A 24065-nucleotide genomic window follows, 5' to 3' on the forward strand; every position below is an offset into this window, starting at 1 on the left:
CACCTTATGCCGCACCTCCATTTTCCACTTACCAACCTCATCCCGCCTCCTTGACCTGTCCGTCTTCCCCGGACTGACCTATCCCCTCCCTACCTCCTCACCTATACTCTCCTGTCCACCTATCTTCTTTTCTCTCCATCTTCAGTCCGCCTCCCCCTCTCCCTATTTATTTCAGAACCCTCCCTGATGAAGGGTCTAGGCCCGAAACATCAGCTTTTGTGCTCCTGAGACGCTGCTTGGCCTGCTGGGTTCATCCAGCTTCACGCTTTGTTATCTAGGATTCTCCAGCATCTGCAGTTCCCATTATCTCTGACTTGGAATCAACAGATGGACCGTCTTGTGAGGACAAGTTCAGTAGGTTGGGCCTGTACTCCATTAGAATTTAGAAGAATGAAATGTGACCTTATTGAAACACATAATATTCTTCGGGATTTGACATTGTGGATGAGGACACGTTTCCTTTCATGGGAGAGTCTAGGACAAGAGGGCATAATCTCAGAATAAAGGATTGTAGAGACATTGAAATTAGGAGCAGGAGTTTGGCCCTTCAAGCCTGTTGTGTCATTCATTACGATTTTATCCGGTTTTCCTCTATATCCTTCGATCCCTTTAGCTCCAGGTGCTATAACCAATTCCTTGAAAACACATAACGTTTTGGCTCAACTGTTTTGTGTGGCAAAGAATTCCATAGGCTCACCACTTCCTGAGTAGAGAAATTTCTCCTTATCTCAGTCTTAAATGGCCTACTCAGTGTTTAGACTGTGACCCCTGGATGTGGGCATCCCTCTCATTAGGAAATCCTTCTTCCATTTACCCTGTCAAGTCATGTTAGGATTTTATACATTTCTGAGATTTTTGCCCTGCCCCCTCCTTAGCTGCAGCAAATATGATCTTGATTAATTCAACCTGTTCTCATATGTGATTCCTGTCAACCTAGGAATTGGCCATCAATACATTGTGGAGCTAGAGGAACACTGCAGGTCAGGCAGCATCAGAGGAGCAGGAGAGTTGATGTTTCAGGTTGGGACCCTTCACCCTGATGCTGCCTGACCTGCTGTGTTCCTACAGCTCCACGCTGTATTGACACTGACTGCAACGTCTGCAGTTCTTGCTACCCAGGAATCAGTCATGTAAGTTAGACACTTTTCCCACCCTGCTGTATTTTGGGAGTTGTTACAAAGTCTGACAATTGTGGATTGATTATCCAGGCCAACGTCAAAACAGAAACAGAACAAAATAGAGATAGTGGGAACTGCAGATGCTGGAGAATCCAAGATAACAAAGTGTGGAGCTGGATGAACACAACAGGCCAAGCAGCAGCTTAGGAGCACAAAAGCTGACATTTCAGGCCTATACCCTTCATCAGAAAACTTTTCCTATGAAGGGTCTAGGCCCGAAACGTCAGCTTTTGTGCTCCTGAGATGCTGCTTGGCCTGCTGTGTTCATCCAGCCCCCACACTTTGTTATCTCACATAACAAAATAGTCTCTGTCCTAGTTATTTTTGCAATAGCAGAAGGGTAGAACTTTTTGCTTTGGAAGCTGAGTATAGGAGATTTATTTGCAATAAACATAAACATCCTTATGTATAGAAACAAAAACAAATTGCAGGAGAAACTCAGCAGGACTGGCAACATCTGTGAGGGTTAAAAGCCAAATTTAAGTTTCCAACAGGTGACTCTTCACCACTGACTCAAAATGTTAGTTTTGCTTCCTTTACTGACTTTTTTTTTCCAGCAATTTCTGTTTTTGTTTCAGACCTTCAGCATCCGCAGTTCTTTGTTTATCCTTATTTATAGATCACAAGTTAAATGATTCTGCCTACATGTACATGTAGACTTCGCTAATTTGTACTACATATTCTCTGTTAAGCAGGAAAAAAATTGGCATAAATCCAGACACTAATGTTACAGCATGATTTCATCTAATCAAGGAATTAGTGAGAATGATAAAAGGAGCCTGCAAACTGAAAATCAAAAAAATGTGATCAGAGATAATGGAAACTGCAGACGCTGGAGAATTCATCTTCAGCCCACCTCCCCCTCTCTCCCTACTTATTTCAGAATCTTCTCCCCCATCCCCCTTTGCTGATGAAGGGTCTAGGCCCGAAACATCAGCTTTTGTGCTCCTCTGATGCTGCTTGGCCTGCTGTGTTCATCCAGCCCCATGCTTTGTTATCTATAATCAAAAAACGTTCCTTGAGGAAGTTCCTAGTAAAGCCCTGGGGAGGGGGAATAATTTGACCTTTGCCTGTAGGTCTGGCAGCATTCGCAGAGAGAAACCAAATTAATGTATGATCTAGCTCTCTGATATTTTGAAAAAATTCTGGGTCAGCAGGACTGACCAATACAGATCGTATTTGTGGAAAAGGAAATGAAAACCAAGTTTATGATTGGAAATGACTGGAAATTGGTTCTGTCCTGAAAATTACACACTGACTAATTGAAAAGTTTGATCTTCCTGAAACCTTTAGACCATTGTAGGCGGCTGAGGTTGGTGTGAGATGCTAGGCTGCTGAAAGCTCAGAAGATCTTGAGAACTAAGCAGCCATTGTTCACTTGGTAGCATGATGACTTGAGCCAGATGCTCCGCTTTATGTCCATGTCCAAGACCTGAGCACAAACATCCAAGCCTAAGCAGTACTGAGAGAGTGCTGCATTGTCAGAGGTGTTTCTTTTGAATGATATGTTTAAATTGAGGCTGTGTCTATGCCTTTAGGTGGACATGAACCCATTGTCACTATTTGAAGAGAAGGGGATTTATCCTGGTGGATCTGAGATCAATATTTACCCTTTAGCCAATGTCTCCGAAGGAGAGTTATTGCTTTGTTGTTTGTGGATTTTGCTATGTGCAAATTGGCTGTTCTGTTACTTACATTACAATATTGACAATAATTCAAAGGTACTTCATTGGCTGTAAAGCATACTGGGACCCCTTGTGATTGTTTGGGTGCTTTATAATTGCAAGTGCTTTTTCTTTTGCCTGACTGATGCTGCAAAGTCATCCCCAATCTGTAATTGACTTCCCTGAAGTAGATGGGTCTGCATCATGAGCAGCAAATACAGATTTGCAAGACTAGTTGCAGTCATCATGTACTCTTCAATTAATAAAACAAACCCACAACACTGTGCAGGAGCTCCAACACTAACCCTTAATTATCAGCAAGATACTAGATTACATCAACTGTTCTGGTTAAAATTAATTATCATCTAGGCATACCATCATGTGGAACATCTGAACATTTGAGCTGCGCTTCGCTAAGGAAGGTGTGTTAACTTAGAAAACATCAAGAATAGGAAAAACATTTTAAAAAATGGTGTGGCACTCTCACTTTCAGGACAAAGGAAGATAGAATTTATGTTTCTTTTTCCTGTGTCTGAATTAATCATAGAATCCCTACAGTGTGGAAACAGGCCCTTCGGTCCAACAAGTCCACACCGAACATCGGCGCATCCCATCCAGACCCATCTCCCTATAACCCACCTAATCTACACATCCCTGAACGCTACGGGCATTTTAACTTGGCCAATCCACCTCACCTGCACATCTTTGGACTGTGGGAGGAAACCGGAGCACCTGGAGGAAACCCACACAGACATAGGGAGAATATGCAAACTGCACACAGACAGTCGCCCAAGACTGGAATCGAACCTGGGTCCCTGGTGCTGAGAGGCAGCAGTGCTAACCACTGAGCCACCCCAATCTCATCTTGCGTCTCTGATTCAGTCAAGAACATCCTCCACACACAAGTTTTCTCTGTTTTGACCAACGATTTCTGAATGCTTTTTTTCTGATTTTTGAAGGTATTTTCAAGTCAAAAGATGTCATTACACGTGAGGTGGCACTGTGGCTCAGTGGTTAGCACCAGGGAACTGGGGTTTGATTCCAGACCCGGGGTCTGTGCGGAGTTTGCACATTCTCCCTCTGTCTGCATGGGTTTCCTCTGGTGCTCCGGTTTCCTCCCACAGTCCAAAGATGGATTGGCCATGGCCATGGTCCACAGTGTTCAGGGATATGAAGGTTAGGTGTGTAAGCTATGGGAAATACAGGGATGGGGATAGGGATAAGGTCAGGGTCAGGGAATGTTATTCAGAAGGCCCGTGTGGACTTGCTGGGCCCAATGGCCTGCTCCCACACTGGGGATTCTATGATCTCTGGAGCAGGTGGGACTTGAACTTAGGCTATCTGGCTCAGAATGTGATCATGGAAGATTGGAGACCATGGCAGAGTCAGTTATATCCAGCCTCAGGCAGGGAGATCTGCAATTTTCCATGATACAGTTGATTATTTGACAAGCTGCCAGTTCACTGTATTAGTGGGAGATTGGAGGAGAGGGTTTGTCAAGACCCCTCAAGAAACCTAGTCCTTGGCTCTATCAAACCTGTTCACTCTGGCTGAGGACTAGAATCTTACCAATGTGCTGTATTTTTAAGGCTTAAAACATTGTTGAACTCAGGAGCACCTTGTACATGCATGAGGGTCTCAATGTTGCTCTCTTCTAGATTTCTCTGTATTTGGCTCAGTGGGGTATGAGGGTTGGGCAAGACTGCTCCTTTGGTTTATCTGCTTGAGTTTCTAAATGTGCAGTTTCCAATATAGTGTAATCTTGATTTTAAAATAGAATATAATACCAATTTTTATTACGGCATGAAGTGCATTTGCATGCAGGCTTTGACCTGTGGTCACTATGTGTTAAACTGGTGTGTTTTATGATTAATAATCTTTTTAGTTATCTACAGCCTGGAGCTTTTATGGTGACTTTGAACATGATGAACATTTTATGAGCAAACAAGCCTTCTAAACAGGGAATGTAATTTCTATGTAATGATTAAGGGTTAAACTACTTGATGTGGCTTAGTCATTCTCCTCGTCCATTTTCCTGCTTCTTACCACCATTCCCTTAGAGCGAGTGTAAGCTGTCCCAATGTACATATTAGTGGCTGCCTGCCCACAAGGATTAAATAGCCTAACAGTTGCTGACACATCAAGGATAGCTACATAGATAAGACCCTAGATTGTCATTATTACCTGTTGAAATATGCCCAGATGTGAACTGTAACAACAACAACAACCACATTCATTTATGTAGCCCCTTGTAATATATTAAAAATGAAAATAATTTTCTGAAACAAAATTTGACTACTGAATCAAATAAGATAGTAGGGAAATGCCCAAGAGCCTTGAAGATTTTGGTAGGTTTTACAGTTTGCCATGAAGAAAAGAAAGGAAGGAAATAGAAAAGTAAAATATTAAATAGAGGAAATTTAAGAGCTTCAGGCGCCATGCAGTTTCCTTTCCACTTGAAGGGGAAAAAGACCTGGCAAGGAACAGTCTTAGGGAGGGGACAGCTATGAATTTAAACAAGGTGACAAATTGTAACTGAATAAGGTAGCAAAATTCCTGATGATGCAAATATGATAGAGTTTGAATATCAAGGACAGTCTCCTCCAGCAGACTTGCTTGAATCTGGTGGGAATGTAGTGTCGTGTGAAAGCCTCTTAACTGCAGTTTACCTGACAGTGATTGTTGATCTCTTGGATTTCCGTGCCGCCTTTTAAACACACCCTCAGGCCTCAGGATGACCTTCCATTTAGGAGTTGCAGGTCCTGAGGTGATGACAGATTCCAGTACGAGATCAGTACACCATGCTGCAGATTGGGCTGTTGGTGTTTGAAGTCGGGTGGGTAGGAAGCTGGGGTTTTCATCTGCTCCTTTCTAGTGTTTGTGCTTGACCTATGGTTGGGCCTGAGAGAGATACTTGAGATGTGTTACATTTTCATGGATGCTTCTCCATTTTGGGTGGTCTTGGGCAAGTTATTTTTAGTGTTTTTAGGAAGGCTTTATGGATGAGCTTGAAGTGTTTTCTCTGTCCTCCTGTTTTGATTTTAGCTTGGCTTGTCATTGTCACATGTACCAAGATACAATGAAAAGTATAGTTTTGAGGGCTATAGAGATAAACTATACCTTTTTATAAGTACATCAGGGTAATAGAACAGAATGCAGAACATAGTGTTACAGCAAGTTGCGGAGAAAGACCAACTATTATATTTGAGAGTGATAATGGGAACTGCAGATGCTGGAGAATCCAAGATAATAAAATGTGAGGCTGGATGAACACAGCAGGCCCAGCAGCAACTCAGGAGCACAAAAGCTGACGTTTTGGGCCTCTCTGATGAAGGGTCTAGGCCCGAAACGTCAGCTTTTGTGCTCCTGAGATGCTGTTGGGCCTGCTGTGTTCATCCAGCCTCACATTTTATTATATTTGAGAGGTCCGTTCATAAGTCTGATAACAGTGGGGAAGAAGTTGATCTTGAATCTGTTGGTACGTGCTTTCAGACTCAGGCTATTGTTAGGCTTGGGAACAATGTGGCCCATCCAGTACAGCTGAGACACTGGTTACTGTCATAATGATGGGGATGTGGCCCGAGAGAAACTGCTGATTTTGGAGCACCTCTATTTTGTTATTCGTGCATGGGATTTGGGTATTGACTAGGACAGCACTTATTGCCCGGAAGAATCAACCACATTCTTGTTGGTCTGGAGTCGTATGTAGGCCAGGCCAAAAAAGGACAGCAGATTTCCTTCCTTTAAAAGACATTCAGGAACAGGAGGGATTTTTTGATGGTGCCAATGACTAGCTACACTGAATCACTTCAATGCTGGATAAAAGAAACTTGGCCTCTCTTTAAATGTTAATAAAATTCCTATCAGTGCACTCCTAGTGAGCCAAATAATTCACCTCTTTTATATGTGGAAGGAGAAACTTTGAAATATATTGAATACTCCCCATACTGTGATAATTTACTCTCTCAAAAGACCACCATTGACAAAGTGATCCCACGCCAGATAAGCTGTGCCAATTCACTCTGCCACAAACTGCCTGCAATTGACTTGCAGAGGTCTTTGTCAACGTGAGTCAGTGTACAGAGCAGTGGTCATCATACTTCTATTCTGCAGTGACACCTGGATTGCTTTATCAACAACACATAAGGGCACTAGAGAAATTTCATCACCAAGGTTTCTGCCGCATATACGATGAGAAGACCATTAACAAATAAATATTGGCTTTCTTGAAGTCAGATCTGCAAAATTTCTTTTCCAGGGAAAACCATCTACAAAAGTTGATTTTTGACTGGATGCTGTCCAGGTGTCATAAAATAGTCTTCATGCCAAATAATGATCCCAACTCCCAAATGGCTGGGTAAAACACAACAGCATTGACAGTAATGATTTCATGGATCCTACTTCCATTCGCTCAAAATGGCAATGTGTCTATCAAGCTGCTTTCAGCCTTCATGTTTTAATGGGATAGAGCAGCAACAGAGAAGAAAGGAAAAAGAAGTAAATCCTGAACACCTGTTCATTGAATGAAGCATTTTGCTCAAAAACTGGTGGATTGAGAATCAGTTCACAGTCACATGACCCATCGCAGAAGTTCATGACCCTGAGAAGGTGTTAGCTTTGAATCAAGGAACAGTTGATGATGGTGACCATAGGATTTGTGTCTCTCTCATGACTTTAATTTATTCTCTGATGTAGAGATAAACCATTATGAACATGAAAATTAATTTTATCCTGGTTTAGCAACGGTTGAATTGTTGGCACTCCTACTACAGATCTACACCCAGCCAGTGCCAATGGAATATCTTTCTTGTAAAAAGTGGATAATGAAAGAAATGGGCCTGACTGTGATGATATCTGATGCAGTTGTTTGGGAGGAGTCTGTGTGAAACAAAAGGACTTGAGAGCTGCTGGTCTCCGTGGAATATACTGTGTCAGTTTCTCTGTTCCTTCCTCAAAACTATCAACGAACGATAATTATTTGAACTTGTTGATAGTCTCGGAAATGAAATTTGCAGGAAAGAAAGCCAATTAATCAGCTATCTGTCTGTCAATTTAGAAGACATCACCTTTTGTACTTCAGCCTTTGAAAATAAATCTGCAAATGTAAAGATCATTGTTCATCATTCATTTTGTGTTCTCACTCTCCCCACCATTTGATCTGAACATCCATGTGCCAAGGAAATGAACAAAGTCATCAAGAATTGGTGAATGGTGAAAGGAAAAGTAAAGAATCTTCCCAATAATAAAATATTCCTTCCCACAAATGGACGAACAATGGGCAGTTCAGTTCCCTTTTGTCTTTAATATGTAAAGGATCGTGGCTAGGAGACAGCCAGATGCGTATTGGACTGTAATTCATTTCCAATGATTCTGCTAAACCTGCTGAGTTTTTCCAGCACTCTGACTCTCACTTATTGTAGAGAATTGAAGAGCAAAGAAATTGGAACAGAGGCCCATAGGACTAGCACGATTTTGTTTTAGGATAAATGCCAACACAGACTGGACCCAATAGAGTGTTTCTATTCTCATGTCTTGATCAAAGTACTTTAATTGCTTGCTATGACTTACAGAGCAAAGGGAAAAGCATTTTCTGATCTCTGTATGGTAACATGAAAAATCATTATCTCTGAACAGTCCACTGAATATTTTCCATCTAATTCAATGCAATCACCTTCAGAGGGATCAGTGGATGAGAAAAATCAATTGGGGAGCCATCAAAATAAAAGCTGTTTAGAAAGGTCATATGCCTTATACTTGAAAATCTTTATCATTCTAATAACGTGTTGATTCTCCTGCTGGGGTTTGATTTTTGTTTTTCTGACAGAAGGTTCATATCCTACTAAACTTTTGCAGTGGATGAGCTGAATAAAGAAAGAGCTCATCTTTAACATGAGTAAAAAGAACATTTTGTGCTGTGAATGTGACTTTTGGCTATGCAAGGCCATGTTAACTCAGATTCACTAAGACAAAAGTTCCTTATCTCTGTCCTAAGTGACATTCCTCTTTTTTTCCCAAATTGTTAAATAGTGTCCCCTGTTTCCAGACTCTGTGACCAGGGCAAACACCTTACCTGCATCGATCCTGTCCATCTCTTCGAAACATAAAAAATATTTAATATCTTCTTTCTAAACATCAAATAACCTTTGAATATTCAGACCCCAGTCCTGGACACCATGTTGCCAGATTTCTGTAATGGCAGTTAGATCTCTGTTTGTGCCTTTAAATTTTCTGCCCTATTTATTCATATGGAATGCCCTTAGATTTGTTATTTTGACATATCCACTTCTCCACCTGTTGAACTTTCAGTGTAAATGTTGTTTTACGACCAAAATAGTCACTTGCTGCCCTTCGAGTACTACTGTCAAAACTAAAAGAAACATCAGACGCCTACTCACTCCTCCAACCACACCCACACCAAAAAGGGGGAAACCTACATGTGAAAAGAAACAAAGGTTTGATAAATATCCAGTTATAGAGGTGTTGTGTTGCTGTAGGAGTGTTCTTACTTCTAGGTTAGATGTCCAGGTTAAAGCCCCACCTGCTACAGAGGTGTTGTGATATATCTTAACTGATTAAATCTCCTGTTTAGATTACAATCAACTTGGATTTAAGTTGTTGAGAATTGGCTACGGTCACAGTCCAATAATACAGGATTTACCAGACACAAATACTCTGATATGGGGACACACTTCCCCAGGGATGCTTTTGAAGAAACAGGAAAGAATCAAAACCCTTCGTCAGAACTGGGGAGGGGGAGGGGAGCCTGGAAATAGAGTGAGGGGGTGGGGCTGGAGGAGAGGGTGGATGAGATGCAGGCAGGGGTTATTGTGGTTGGTGAGTGGGAAGGGTGGAGTGGATAGGTGAGTCAGAAGATGGACAGGTTGGGGGAGGAGAGATTTTGAAGATTGTGAAGCCAATATTCAGGCCATTGGACTGTAAGCTCCAAAGGTGAAATATGAGGTGTTGTTCCTCCAGTTTACATTTGGCCTCAACAAATCCTAGGTGACATGTCCATCCTTTGGCTAGGAGGTGGTAGGTAAGGACCTATATTGATGACTTTATTGGTGCTGCCTTATGCTCCTGTGAGGAGCTTGAACAGTTCATCAACTTCGCCAACACCATCCGCTGTGCCGTCAAATTCACCTGGATCATTTCTGACACTTCGCTCCCTTTCCTGGGCCAATCTGTCTCCATCTCTGGTAACCAACTCACCATTGACATCCATTTCAAACTCACTGAAACTCCCACGGTTACCTCCACTATGCCTCCTCTCACCCAGCCTCCTGCAAAAGTTCTATACCATACTCTCAATTCCTTGGCCTCTGCTGCGACTGCTCCCAGAACGAGGCATTCTACTCTCGAACTTCCCAGATATGTTCCTACTTTAGGGACCGTAGTTTCCCAACCTCAGTTGTATGGATGGCATCATCCGCATCTCCCCCATTTCGTGCACTTCTGCCCTCAAACTCTCTCCCACCAACAGCAAGGATAGAGTCTCTTGGTCCTCACATACAACCCCACCAACCTCTGAATACAGCGCACCAACCTCTGATATTTCTGCCACCTACAATCCGACCCCCCCCCTCACCAAAAAGCTATTTTCTTCCCCACCCCTGTCTGCTTTCCTCAGGGACTGTTCACTCAGCGACTCCCTCGTCAGTTCCACACCCCACCAACCCTTCCGTAGCATGTACCTTTCCCTGCAATCGCAGGAGGTGCTGCACCTGCCCCTACAGCTCCCTTCCCACCTCTGTTCAAGGCCCCATGCAGTCCTTCCAAATCCAGTAGAGATTCACCCGCACTTCATCGAACCTCATCTACCTGTTGCTCCCAAAGCAGTCGCCTGTATATCATGGAGACTGGTTTGCAGAGCATCTGTGTTCTGCATACATCAACCAACGCAACCTTCCAGTTGCCATCCACTTTATCTCCTCCCAGCTCCCCTGGTGACATGTCCGTCCGTCCTTGGGCTCCTGCACTGTCAGACTGAGGCCAAACGTAAACTGGGGGAGCACCACCTCATTTCACCTTGGGACCTTATAGCCAATGGCCTGAGCATTGACTTCACCAGCTTTAAAATCTCTCCTCCCCCAATCTGTACATCTTCCTACTCACCTACTTACTGCACTTTTCCCACTGACTAATCACAATAACCTCCTATCTGCAACCACCTATGTCCGTCTCACTTATTCCCCCTCTTTCCATGCCACTTGCTGTGTTTTTTTTCTGGGCTCCCCTCCCCCTCCCCAGTTCTTACGAAGGGTTTCAGCCCAAAGTATTGATTTTTCTTTTTCCTGCTGACATGCTGTGCTTTTCCAGCTCCACATTTATTGACTCTGGCTTCCAGCATCTGCATTCCTTACTGTGTCCAGTTCAGGAAAGAGCCAGTAGCTTCTGGATTGTTTTCCTTTTACACTGCCATGTGGGTATGCAAAGCAGAATTCTAAATCCAACACTGGTTGCTGGACAATCATTTATATTAGCCTCTAATCCATTAAGGACAGAAATAAGTGTATCAGAGATAATGGGAACTGCAGATGCTGGAGATTCCAAGATAATAAAATGTGAGGCTGGATGAACACAGCAGGCCAAGCAGCATCTCAGGAGCACAAAAGCTGACGTTTCGGGCCTAGACCCTTCATCAGAGAGGGGGATGGGGGGAGGGAACTGGAATAAATAGGGAGAGAGGGGGAGGCGGACCGAAGATGGAGAGCAAAGAAGATAGGTGGAGAGGGTGTAGGTGGGGAGGTAGGGAGGGGATAGGTCAGTCCAGGGAAGACGGACAGGTCAAGGAGGTGGGATGAGGTTAGTAGGTAGCTGGGGGTGCGGCTGGGGCTGGGAGGAAGGGATGGGTGAGAGGAAGAACCGGTTAGGGAGGCAGAGACAGGTTGGACTGGTTTTGGGATGCAGTGGGTGGGGGGGAAGAGCTGGGCTGGTTGTGTGGTGCAGTGGGGGGAGGGGATGAACTGGGCTGGTTTAGGGATGCAGTGGGGGAAGGGGAGATTTTGAAACTGGTGAAGTCCACATTGATACCATATGGCTGCAGGGTTCCCAGGCGGAATAGCAACTCATATTCCGCCTGGGAACCCTGCAGCCATATGGTATCAATGTGGACTTCACCAGTTTCAAAATCTCCCCTTCCCCCACTGCATCCCTAAACCAGCCCAGTTCATCCCCTCCCCCCACTGCACCACACAACCAGCCCAGCTCTTCCCCCCCACCCACTGCATCCCAAAACCAGTCCAACCTGTCTCTGCCTCCCTAACCGGTTCTTCCTCTCACCCATCCCTTCCTCCCAGCCCCAGCCGCACCCCCAGCTACCTACTAACCTCATCCCACCTCCTTGACCTGTCCGTCTTCCCTGGACTGACCTATCCCCTCCCTACCTCCCCACCTACACCCTCTCCACCTATCTTCTTTGCTCTCCATCTTCGGTCCGCCTCCCCCTCTCTCCCTATTTATTCCAGTTCCCTCCCCCCATCCCCCTCTCTGATGAAGGGTCTAGGCCCGAAACGTCAGCTTTTGTGCTCCTGAGATGCTGCTTGGCCTGCTGTGTTCATCCAGCCTCACATTTTATTATCTAGGACAGAAATAAGTTCCTGTTCTGTCTCCTTTTTAAAGTGCTTGACTAGAGTCATTTGATTTTTCTGGTTTTAATAAACAGCAGAGGCCTTATAGCACATGTTGAACATTTGACCGTAGGAATTTTAGAGGTGGGATGTAGCCCACATACGGTGGAATACAATTCCAAGAAATTACATTATTTTTAATCCAGAGAATATCCGAACAGTTCAATCCCTTCCATCCTTTTTCTTTTTTTTAAATATAGTCCTTAAGCATAGACATGTATTCCCAATGTAGTTTCAAGATTTTAACTTTCTGATTATGTATGACTAGGAATGGAACCTGCAGGAGATGGTGCTCCCATGCAATTGTTTAGTTGTTGAGGTTGGTTAGCTCACCGAGCGGTTTCTTGTTTCTCAAGGGAGTGAATTGAATTAGTGGAAGGTTGCTGCGTATGATGTTATGGTTGCTGTATTTTAGCTTCTCCAGCCTCTCAATTTCTTTTCTATTTAGGTTTGTGTAGTTCTGCTCCCGTCATTCTGTTCTGTACTTGGCTGGTCCCCTGGCTTTATGGAAAGGTGCAGTATAATTTGCTGAGTCATGGAATTACAGATTATGGATGGATTAATTTTTTTTTCAGTTGCTGATGATCCATAGTACCTTATGAATGCAGCTTTTGAATCTGTCCCATTCAACAAAAATAATAGTGCCAAACAGTACATCAAAGGAGTGTTCTAGTATGAAGGTGAGAACATATCCACAAGGATTGTCAAGTAGTGAGCTAGTTTTTCGTTCATGTTGGTTCTCTTCTCATTGTTGCAACTTGGAAGATTTGTCCTTGAAGTCTGGCCTGCAATGTTGTTGATAAGCTACACTTAGTGATGGACATTGAAATTTTCTAGCCAGAGTAAGTCGCATTCTGCTGTTACCAACAGCCCTTGATGATCAATGTGGAGTACTGACTAATCAGCTGTGAGAGCAATAATGGGATCAGCCACTGAAAACAGAAAGTGCTGGCGATCACAGCGGGTCAGGCAGCATCCATGTAGAGAAATTAAGCTAATGTTTCGAGTCTAGATGATTCTTCATCAGAGCCGACGTGAAGTGTGTTTCATGGGATCAGCCACATCTTCTGTCCAATGCTATGACTCTTCGTGGATCAGGTTTAATTTTGTGAACTCCCAGAGTCCCTCCTGCCTCATAGGTATAGCCCTGTGCTATTACCTATTGGGATGCCTGTCTGTGGAACAGTCAATGTCTTGACGATAGATGTGGTGACTATGACTGTGTCAGGCTGTTCCTTGATTGGTCTATGGGGCTGCCCTGGCAATGTGGCATGAGCCCCCAAATATTAATGAGGAGGACTTTATAGATTCATCCAAACAGGTTTTGCTTTTGTGTCTGAACCTAGTACCCAAGTTTAGATGCTCTGTCCAATTTTCCTCCTCTTATGGTTGGGTATGACTGATTGCCCTGCTTGGCCATTTGAGAGTTAGTCACATTTGTGACTCCAGAGCCACAGTAGAGGCCTACAGTGAGTAAGGGCCTTGGATTTTCTTCCCTAAAATACAGAAGTAAAGCACTTGGTGGTTAATGGCAATATTGTTGTTTCAAGTTTCAGTGTAACTAACACTAGATTTTTTTTATTTCTGGATTTATTTTAATGAATTGAGTTTAAATTGTTACCTGCTGTGTTGGGATTTGATCTTATGATTCTGGATCATTTAGTCCAGGCCTGTTAGATTCCGATTTTGGTAAACTATATGCTGGTGCACCCTGTAGTTCACTAGGAAAGAAAATTGTGCTACCTGTGTCTTAGTCATTTTTCTCTCGCTTTTGGTCTCCGTGCAAGGAGGGGTGATTTATTCCAGCTGCCAAGTAGCCCTGCAGTACTGCTTCGGAATGTCCAAGATGTTTGACAGCCAGCTTTACTGGCCAGAATTGTGCCTCCACTTGGCACAATTGGTTGCAATACTGCTGCAGTTCCACCAGTATTTAGGCTTGTTGAATATAGTCAGTATTGGTGTTATGAAACTAATTGAACCAGATGTCAAAATTAGGCCACTGTGCCCTTTTCACCATTCAGTGATTGGAGAGAAATGACAAGTACCTTACAATTGTTCATATTAACAAGCTTACAGCGTTAATGTGAAGGTGACTTTTCTTCAAATCTTCCAAGAGACATTGGTGATCATACAGATGGCATCTTTTCAATTCTAGTTTTCTACCGAAAGTTCTGGTGGATATTTAGCTTAAAGAAGGATCCCTATAATTACTTGAATGGTTTCCTCATTTTTCTCCTCTCTGAATACGTTCACTTATACAATTCTGAGGAAGGGTCACTGGACCCAAAACATTAACTCTGTTTTTCTTCACAGGTGCAGTTGGACCTGCTGAGCTTTTAGAGCAACTTTTTGTTTTTGTTCCTGATTTACGGCATATGCAGATCTTTCAGTTTTAACTTGTACACTGCTGAATTAAAGGAATTATTTGCGTTTTGTGGATAATGTTGCACCCTATACTTGTCTGTACTTGCCTTTTTTTTAAACTAATTACTGCTTGGCACCAACTCTACATTCAGCTCTCCATTTGAATATTATCCTAAAGTAAACGCTATTTGTCATCGTTTATTTCCAGAAAATGCATTGTTGCTACCATAAGTTGCGGGCAGGATATTGAGAGCAACTCTTTTATTTGCTAGTTTCCTTTGCTCCTCCTCCTCCCTAAGTTGTGTCCAAAGGAAATTTACAAATGTTATCTCCTAATGTTGCACACTAGCTATCTTGATAGTAGTCCCCTGATACCATGGCAAATTACTGAGCTTAAACACTGAGCAGCTGTTAGATAATCACCATGGGCATTATCATTCTGAAGGGCTCTTGTGGCACATTGGTAGTGTCCCTACTTCTGGACCAGAAGTCCTGGCCCTACCTGTTCTAGAGCTGTGTAATAACCTCTCCAAATGGGTTGGTTTATATCAGACAGAGATCATCACATTCTGAATCTTTTCTTCAACTAAAGTTTACACACCAGCACTTTACAATGTCTTGTACAAGATGAGGACATTAGCAGCAACCATCAGAAATTTCATTCCAGCCTAATCGTCCCAAGCTGTATGTAACTATTTGTCAGGGTGGGCTGAAAATGAAGGTTGCGAATGTCACTGCTAAATACTTGGCCATCAGTAATGGTCAGTATCTTCAGTGTTTTGCTTTCGCATTACAAATTACGGAGTTTGGGACTAGGCCGCTGAAGGTATAGTTGCTGTTGGTGGAACAGTTGAAAACTGGGATGTGCAAAATATTAGAACTGGAGGAGTGGGACTTTGGTTCTATTAAAGAGACTTAAGAGCCGGGGTGAGAATTTTAAATGAGGTTATTTCTGGGCTATCTTCCACTATAGGACATCAAACAGAGTAATAGATGAACAGTTCTTTTAGTGTAAATAAGGATATGGACAAAAAAGAGTTCTAGGTGAATTTAAGTTTATCAACCTCTGGTTTGGCACCACGTACTTGGAGAAACTAATATAATCATGGTCCCTTTTTTCAATCAAACAAGTTAGTCATGTTACCAATTCAGAGCTTCAACTGCAAAATAAAAGTGCTATCAATGTGACATATTGCTTATTTTGAAACTAAGTTTTGAACAATTGGAACAAAAACCTTGAAGGGTCACTGAATCCACAACATAACTCTGCTTTCTCTCTACAGACTCTGCCAGACCTCCTGAGTTTTCTCAGCAATTTGCTTTTGTTTAGGATAATTGGAGACTGGAAATTGGTCCTTTTAACCCAAATCAACGGACTAATCTCATTAAATGTTCCAAGGCATTGTTGAAGTTTCCACCTTGAGCACCCAGCTGTCAATGCTACTGGCCTAGTAGTCTTCTCCAAGCTTACATTCAATTCCATGATAACACTGTTTACTTAGACATTTTTACAGCATGGAAAGAGACCCTTCGGCCCATTGCATCCATGCTTATCATCAAACATCTATCTACTTTTTGTCCTTCTTTTTAAGCACTTGGCCTATAGTTTCCCATGTTATTTTGTTGCAAGTGATTACCTAAGCATTCCCTAAATGTTGTGATGGCTCCTGCCTCTACCATCCTTTTTCAGGCAAAGGGTTCCAGATACCCAACATCCTCTAGGTGAAACAAATCATTCCAAGCCTCCTGCACTTTACCTTTAGATCCAATCCCTCAGTTATTGACCCTTCTGACAGGTCTTGACAAAGCCATGTTGATTATTCTTGGATTTATCCCTGCCCCTTCAAGTGGAGATTAATTCTGTCCCTCAGAACTTTTTCCAATAGCTTCTATTTTAGTGATAACACAGATGACAGACCTGTTGTGTGTTTTGTTTTTATTTGAGATTTCTAGCAAACATAGTATTCTGCTTTTATTTCAGTTTACTGGCATATTCTTTGCCCTATTTGTTTGTCACTATTGCCTTCTTCCAGTTCCCCTACTCTTGGGATGGGCAAGGTTTCTTGATCAGCGTATTTACCATTCTCTGTGTAAGCAAAGATCTTTGGAAAACTAGCAGTTTGGCTCTCTAGCAATTGTGAACAAAGCATGCTGGCATACTTTTACCAGTTTAATCCATTTTAAAAAGATTTTCTAACAACAGTTGTTATCTTTTACTACTAAATGAATAAATCAGTGAGCTACTCTACATAGATGTAACTGTGTGGTAGTGAGGCAGGTAACTTATTCTTGTTAATTGGGATATAGAAAAGGTCTTTTACCAATAGACCTTTCGCTGTGTTGTACTTTTAAAATCGACTTCACGATTAAAAAATATCTTTTCTTGACCCCAGAATCCTAAGACTAAAGCTGAGATTGAGAAATTGCTACATGATGGGAAGAAGAAGGAACTGCGTGACCGCCTGTGCTGCAGAATGACATTTGGGACTGCAGGGTTGCGGTCTTCCATGGGTGCTGGTTTCTCCTGCATTAATGACCTGACAATCATACAGTCCACTCAGGTGAGCTTTTGGGTCAGATTTGAGAATGAGACCTGAATTTGATAGACCATAAGTTGTTTTTGCAATTTAGGAATCGTGGTGGTTGGTGATGAAACATAGTCACAAGAGACAGCTGAAGTACTTTTTGCTAAAAGTGCATCAAATTTATCTCTCACCCAAAGAAAACAAACAGTTTGAAACAACAGTTTTTATTACAAAAACCAGAAATCAAGTTTCAACCCTGTTGTCATCAACAACCTTTCAGATACTCAAATCTCAGTGATGGCACCCTGTTTCCACATTCAAGTTCCTTGTTCTGTGGGCATAGTTCTGTGTGGTTTCTTTCAGGCAAACATCAACGTTCACTCAACACAATCATCTTCAGTTAGTGTTGCTTTGTGAAATCTTCGAACAAGCTGCTAATGCAGCTCACCTACTCCTTAACACATGTTTCTTCAAACTTGCTTGTTCAACAGCTTCGTAAGATATATTCCTTCTAAAGCCATCAGTTTCTGGATCTTTTCACTTACTGACTTCTAAGCCAGTCAGGACTACTTTTCCTCTGACTGTGTCTGTTTGTTTTGGAGACTGCTTAACTGTACTGCTGATGTTACACCTCTCCCAGCTGCTTTTCTCTGAAAGAAGCCTGCAGGCAACCTTCTGACGGTTCTGTGGTAATGGGAACTGCAGTTGCTGGAGAATCCACGATAACAAACTGTGGAGCTGGATGAACACAGCAGGCCAAGCAGCATCTCAGGAGCACAAAAGCTGACGTTTCGGGCCTAGACCCTTCATCAGAGAGGTTCTGACGGTTCTGTCTTTTTGAAATAACTTTTCTGCTTCCACCTCCTCGTGCCATAGGACACCAACAGCCCAATTTTTTTTTTGCTCCTCTACTTCATTTTCTAAAGCACTGAGGGCTTATTTTTAACTGCCCCATTTAAATGGATGTCAACAACTTTCTAGACGACCTGTCACCACTTTCTGTGAACTGGAATGAAACTATAATGAGATAACAAGGTGTAGAGCTGGATGAACACAGCAGGCCAAGCAGCATCAGAGGAGCAGGAAAGCTGAAGTTTTGGGCCTAGACCCTCCTTCAGAAATGGGTCATTTCTGAAGAAGAGTCCAGGCCCGAAACGTCAGCCTTCCTGCTCCTCTGATGCTGCTTAGCCTGCTGTGTTCATCCAGCTCTACACCTTGTTATCTCAGATTCTCCAGCATCTGCAGTTCCTACTATCACTGAAACTATAATGATATGTCTATCCTTAACACACACATTAAACTTAAAGCTGTAATGTGGCTTTGTCCACATTAACTGACTATTTTACTGACATGACTTGATAGATAATTAGTTTTAAATTTGCAATTTGGTTGCCATGATGGTCATCTGCTGAACGTATTTCAAAAGTCCATTGTGCATTAAAGAAAAAAAAACAAACCTATCCTACATTCTTCTAGTAATTAGTTGAAGCGGTTTTAATTTTATTTCAAATATAGGATATAATGACTCAATCCTCTTTTCGCCAACAAGAACCTTACTACTCCATGGGCCTTAGTGAAGGCTCACTCTGTTTCCACTTCAAAGTTCTTAGCATAGCCATGCCAAATGAACACTGTTTCTAAACAGATAAATAGAAAGCGGGACATAACAGCGCTTCGTCGGAGGCTCACTGATGATGTTACCTAGAATGGTGCCGAAACGTCTGAAAACTAACCTTCCAGCTCAGCGAGCAAACTCATATCCAGATCTTTAGTAAATGTGGCTTCATGAGACCACATCCAGATCTTTAGTAAATGTGGCTTCATGAGACCCTTTTGAACAGACTGCTAACATAGTTCAATTATTCCTTAACATTTGCTCCTTAAACTCCTCTTCCACTCCTTTTCATGGAATTTCTTTCTCCTGCCGTGAGAGCACTAAATCGTACTGCTGATAATACAAGCCGTTCCTCTGTTTAAAAAAAAACACCTTTCAAATGCATTCTCTTTGAAAGAAACCCTCACACACTGAACTTCTAAAAGGAAAGTACATGCTCTAAGAAGAGAAGTCCTACCAGACTGCATGCTAATTGCTTCTTTCTTCATCGATGCTGCCAGATCTGCTGAGATCCGCCAGCATGTTCAGTGTGTGGAACTGTTTGTCTCTGTCCCATGTGCCATTGAACCCTTCATTGCTAGGTAGCAGCTCAACTTTTTTTAACTCTTCTATTCATGTTTTCAAACGCAATGAATTATTCATCAAGAATCTATTTGAAACTGCATTTAAATGCATATGAACGACACTTCAGGCATCACTCTCAAAATGCTAAATGAAGCAAAAACTACTTTTCCTAACCCACACAACATAGAAGTATAAATCACACTGAAAATCTGTACATGGTTCTGTTGACTGTTCTGTTCCGGGTAATATATCATGAACCTTTTGTCCCTAACAGGACAATGGGTGGCCCTACAACAAATGGACTGCAGCAATTCATGAAGATGACTCACCACCATCTTCTCCAGAGCAATTAGTGTTGAGTAATAAATGCTGACTCAGCCAGTGATGCCCATGTTCCATGAACAAACAAATTTAAAAAACTTTTGGCCAGCAGGTGTGGACAAGACAAGCAGCTTCAATGTGTTTTTGTCTGATATCTAGTAGATTGTTAAGTTTTGTCTAGGCTTATGAGTAAGGAATGGGTGAGAAAGTGAAAAGAATGAAAAGCACTCTTGAACTACACAGTAAAACTCAAGATGAGTGAAAAATTTTAAAAATCTGCAATACAGATGCATTTTTTAAAAATGTAAACACTCCTTTAAATTTTATTCTGGAGAAAATCAATTGGGGTTGTTACTGAGGTGACCAGGTGTAAGTTACAATATAGTTTCTTCTCTCAAGATCCATTTTCTGGGAATAATAATGTAATATTTACTGAATGTGCATTTGCTGTGAAAGTCTATTCAGCCTTGCAGTTAGCATTGTGAAATTGATATTTATGAGTTATGGTTGTGTGACTGTTAAACAAGATGCAATTTGTTTTCTCGTAACAATTTTGCTTTGGTCTGCAGTTAATGGCAAATAACTGTAATGGATTACTGATCAATTTAAAGGAAAGAAACTTCATACATTTTACTACCTTCAGAAATTTTCATGGATCTCCAGAATCGCCTGTGCCAATGTCAAACATGGAAATGTCAATCTCATTATTCCTGGTGGAGATTGGCAACTTGATACCAGAGGAAAACTTGAAATAACCTGCCATCATATGCTCAATTGCAAGTCTTTAGAACCTTTTACAGCATACTGAAAATACCAGGCTTTGGCCAATTGCATGAGAAAGATTTGAAAATTAAGAGAAAATAGATTGAGAATTGATGAACAGGCAGGAAACAGTAGGAACAAATGGTTTATTTTCAAGGTGGAAGACAATGACGAGTGGTGTATGGCAGGGGTCAGTGTTTGTGTCCCAGGTATTCACAATATATATCTACCGTCGTTTTAGCAAAGATTTGTAGCTTTAGTTGTGGCTTAGCTTGTTGACTTGCTCACCAATCTAGCTTGTTATCGTTCAGATGTTTTATCACCATGCTAGGTAACATCATCAGTGAGGCCTCTGATGAAGTGATGTTATTCTACTCTGTTTGGAATTTATACTGTCCGGCTCATTATGGTTAGTAGTGTCATTTCTGGTTTTGATCTGTATGGGTTTGTATATGGGAAAAAATTCTATATATTTATTGATTGTTCCCAACCCATAAAGCAATGCCTCCAGGAATTCCTGTGCATGTCTCTCTTTGGCTTGGGCTATTGTAGTTACCTTGTCCCAGTTAAACTGGTCTTCATTGTCTGGGTGTATGATATTTAGGAAAGTTCGTCATACTGTTTTGCTGCTAGTTGATGTTCATGTATTCTGATGGCTAGTTTCCTTCCTGTCTGTCCAATGTAATGTTTGTGGCAGCCGTTGTATGGTATTTTGTAAACCACTTTGGTTCTGCCTGTTGTGCAAATGGCGTCTGCAATCCTTAGTCTTTAAACTTCCACAGAAACCACCCCGGTCCTCGAACAAAGCTGCATTAGGACACTATTTAAATGGGCCATGACACTCTGCGACACTCTGGAACTATGCAGGAAAGAGTAAGAGCACCTAATCAAAATCTTTGCTATGAATGGATACGTCTGCACCTTCATCCGTAGATGCTACTAACAGACAACAGCACGACCCAATGCACCCTAACACACTGGCCACGCTGCCCTACATCAAGAACATATTGGAACTGACAACAAGACTCCTGAGACCACTAGGAATCATTGGTAGCACACAAGCCCACAGCTATTCTACAGCAAACACTTACGAGGATGAAGACCCCATTCCCACAACACGCAGAACTAATGTAGTTTACAAAATGCCATGCAACAGCTGCCACAAACATTACATTGGACAGACAGGAAGGAAACTAACCATCAGAATACCTGAACTTCAGCTAGCAGCAAAATGGCATGACAAACTTTTTTTAATATCGGTACGCTGAGGGAGGCAGTGACCTAGCGATTTTATCACTGGACTGTTAATCCAGACACCCAGATGATGTTCCAGGGACCTAGGTTTAAATCCTGCCATGGCAGATGGTGGAATTTGAATCCAATAAATATCTAGAATTAAGAATCTAACGATGATCACAAATCGATGGTCAATTTTGGAAGAACCCATTTTGTTCACTAATGTCCTGAAGGGAAGGAAATCTGCCATCCTTACTTTGTCTGGCCTACATGTGACTCCAGACCAACAGCAATGTGGCTGCCTCTTACCTGCCCTCTGGGCAATTAGGGATGGACGTGACGAAATTAGAGGGGGTAAATTTAAAACTGAAATGAGACGACATTTCTTCAGCCAGAGAGTGGTGGCCTTGTGGAATTCAATGCCACGGAGTGCAGTGGAGGCCGGGACATTGGATGCCTTCAAGGCAGAGATCGACAAATTCTTGATCTCAGAAGGAATCAAGGGCTACGGGGAGAGTGCAGGGAAGTGGAGTTGAAATGCCCATCAGCCACAATTTAAATGGCGGAGTGGACTTGATGGGCCAAATGGCCTTACTTCCATTCCTATGTCTTTTGGTCTTACGGTCTTATGGACAATAAATGCTGTCAAGCCAGCGATACCCTCATCCCATGAATGAATGAAGAAAAGAAAAATGAAGGCCATCAGTTTAACTGGGACAAGGCAACCGTAGCCCAAACCAAACATCGACACCCACCGTTCTCCACTTCTAATGCAATCAACAAATATATAGAACTGGACCCCATTTACAAACTCATACAGATCAAAACTAAAAATGACACTACTCACCATAATGGACCAGACAGCATAAATTCCAAGCAGAGTAGAACAACAGGACTTCATATGGGGCCTCATTGATGATGTTACCTAGCATGGTGACGAAACTTCTGACCGAAAACATGCCAGCTCAGCAAGCAAGTTAACAACCTCTTATATCAATTATATGAATTTGGAATCTCACGTAATATTTCCATGTTTGTTGCTGATATAAGACTAGGTGGGATTGAGTCTTGAGGATGTAAAGAGTCTTCAAGTTGATTGAAATACATGGTGGACTCTGTTTAACGTGGATCAGTGAGGAGTTGTCCACTGCAGTAGGAGAATGGAATAGCAGAGTATTAATTAAATGGTGATTAGATTTGAAAGGTTGATGTACAGATGGTTCTATATATCAGTCGTTTAAAAGGATATGTAGGTGCAGTAAGCAGTTAGGAAGACAAAGGTTCACCAGACTGATTTTTGTGTTGGCAGATCTCTCATATGAGGAAAGGCTGGGCTGACTGGGCCTGTATTTTTCTGGGATTTAGAAAAATGACAGGGAATCTAATTGAAATGTTTACAATCCTGGTAGCGCTGGATAGACTGGATGTAAGAATGATGATTCCACTTGTCTAAGCATTCCAGCCTAAGGGGTCATGGTCCCAGGATATGATAGAGGCCACTTCAGACTGAGATGAGAAGTTTGTTTGATCAGAGGTGAGTGAACTTTGTAGAATTCTCTACCATATAAAAGGCTGTGGAAGCCAAGTCATAATATATTTAAGAAAGTGATAGATTTCTAGAGGCTAAAGGAGTTGATGGCTGCAGAAGGGAACTGGTGCATGGTATCAAGATAGAGGTTCAACTGTGAACATGTTAAATGATGGAGTGGGCTTGATGGGATGAATGGCCTACTCGTGCTCCTATTTTCTATGTTTCTTTAAAAGCCACTTTACTAGGGCTGTTCAGAGAAATTTGTGGCCTCCAGCTTGATTTGAAAATATCACCTACAAACATTGAAATGCTGAGCAAAAACAAAGTTGCTGGAAAAGCTCAGCAGGTCTGGCAGCATCTGTGGAGGAGAAAAGAGAGTTAACGTTTCGGGTCTGGCGACCCTTCCTCAGGACTGATGGTGTCTGGGAAAACCATCAGTTCTGAGGAAGGGTCACTGGAACTGAAACGTTAACTCTCTTTTCTCCTCCACAGATGCTGCCAGGCCTGCTGAGCTTTTCCAGCAACTTTGTTTTTGTTCCTGATTTACAGCATCCGCAGTTCTTTTGGTTCTTATTGAAATGCTGAATGTGGTCATGGTGGCCTCTAATGTTGAGTAATAGTAAAATTACTAATGGGTGTTTCTTGAACATTTAAGGCTGAAACTGAAGCGTGATCA

The 24065-nt window shown here is 42.2% G+C and overlaps 1 protein-coding gene across 3 annotated transcripts in view; it reads left to right on the forward strand.

Annotated features, from left to right (window-relative positions):
- The window catches only part of pgm2l1 (phosphoglucomutase 2-like 1), a 116946-nt gene that overhangs the window by 5212 nt on the left and 87669 nt on the right, over positions 1-24065 (forward strand). For 2 of the 3 annotated variants that reach the window (XM_048532274.1, XM_048532275.2), the window contains exon 2: positions 17229-17396. In XM_048532274.1, coding sequence (XP_048388231.1) covers positions 17229-17396 — 168 coding nt within the window. Of the gene's footprint in view, positions 1-13291; positions 13314-17228; positions 17397-24065 lie in introns of those variants that run through there. The other variant, XM_048532276.1, reaches the window with a different exon arrangement.

This window comes from Stegostoma tigrinum, chromosome 6, assembly GCF_030684315.1.
Source record: "Stegostoma tigrinum isolate sSteTig4 chromosome 6, sSteTig4.hap1, whole genome shotgun sequence".
NCBI lineage: Eukaryota > Metazoa > Chordata > Chondrichthyes > Orectolobiformes > Stegostomatidae > Stegostoma > Stegostoma tigrinum.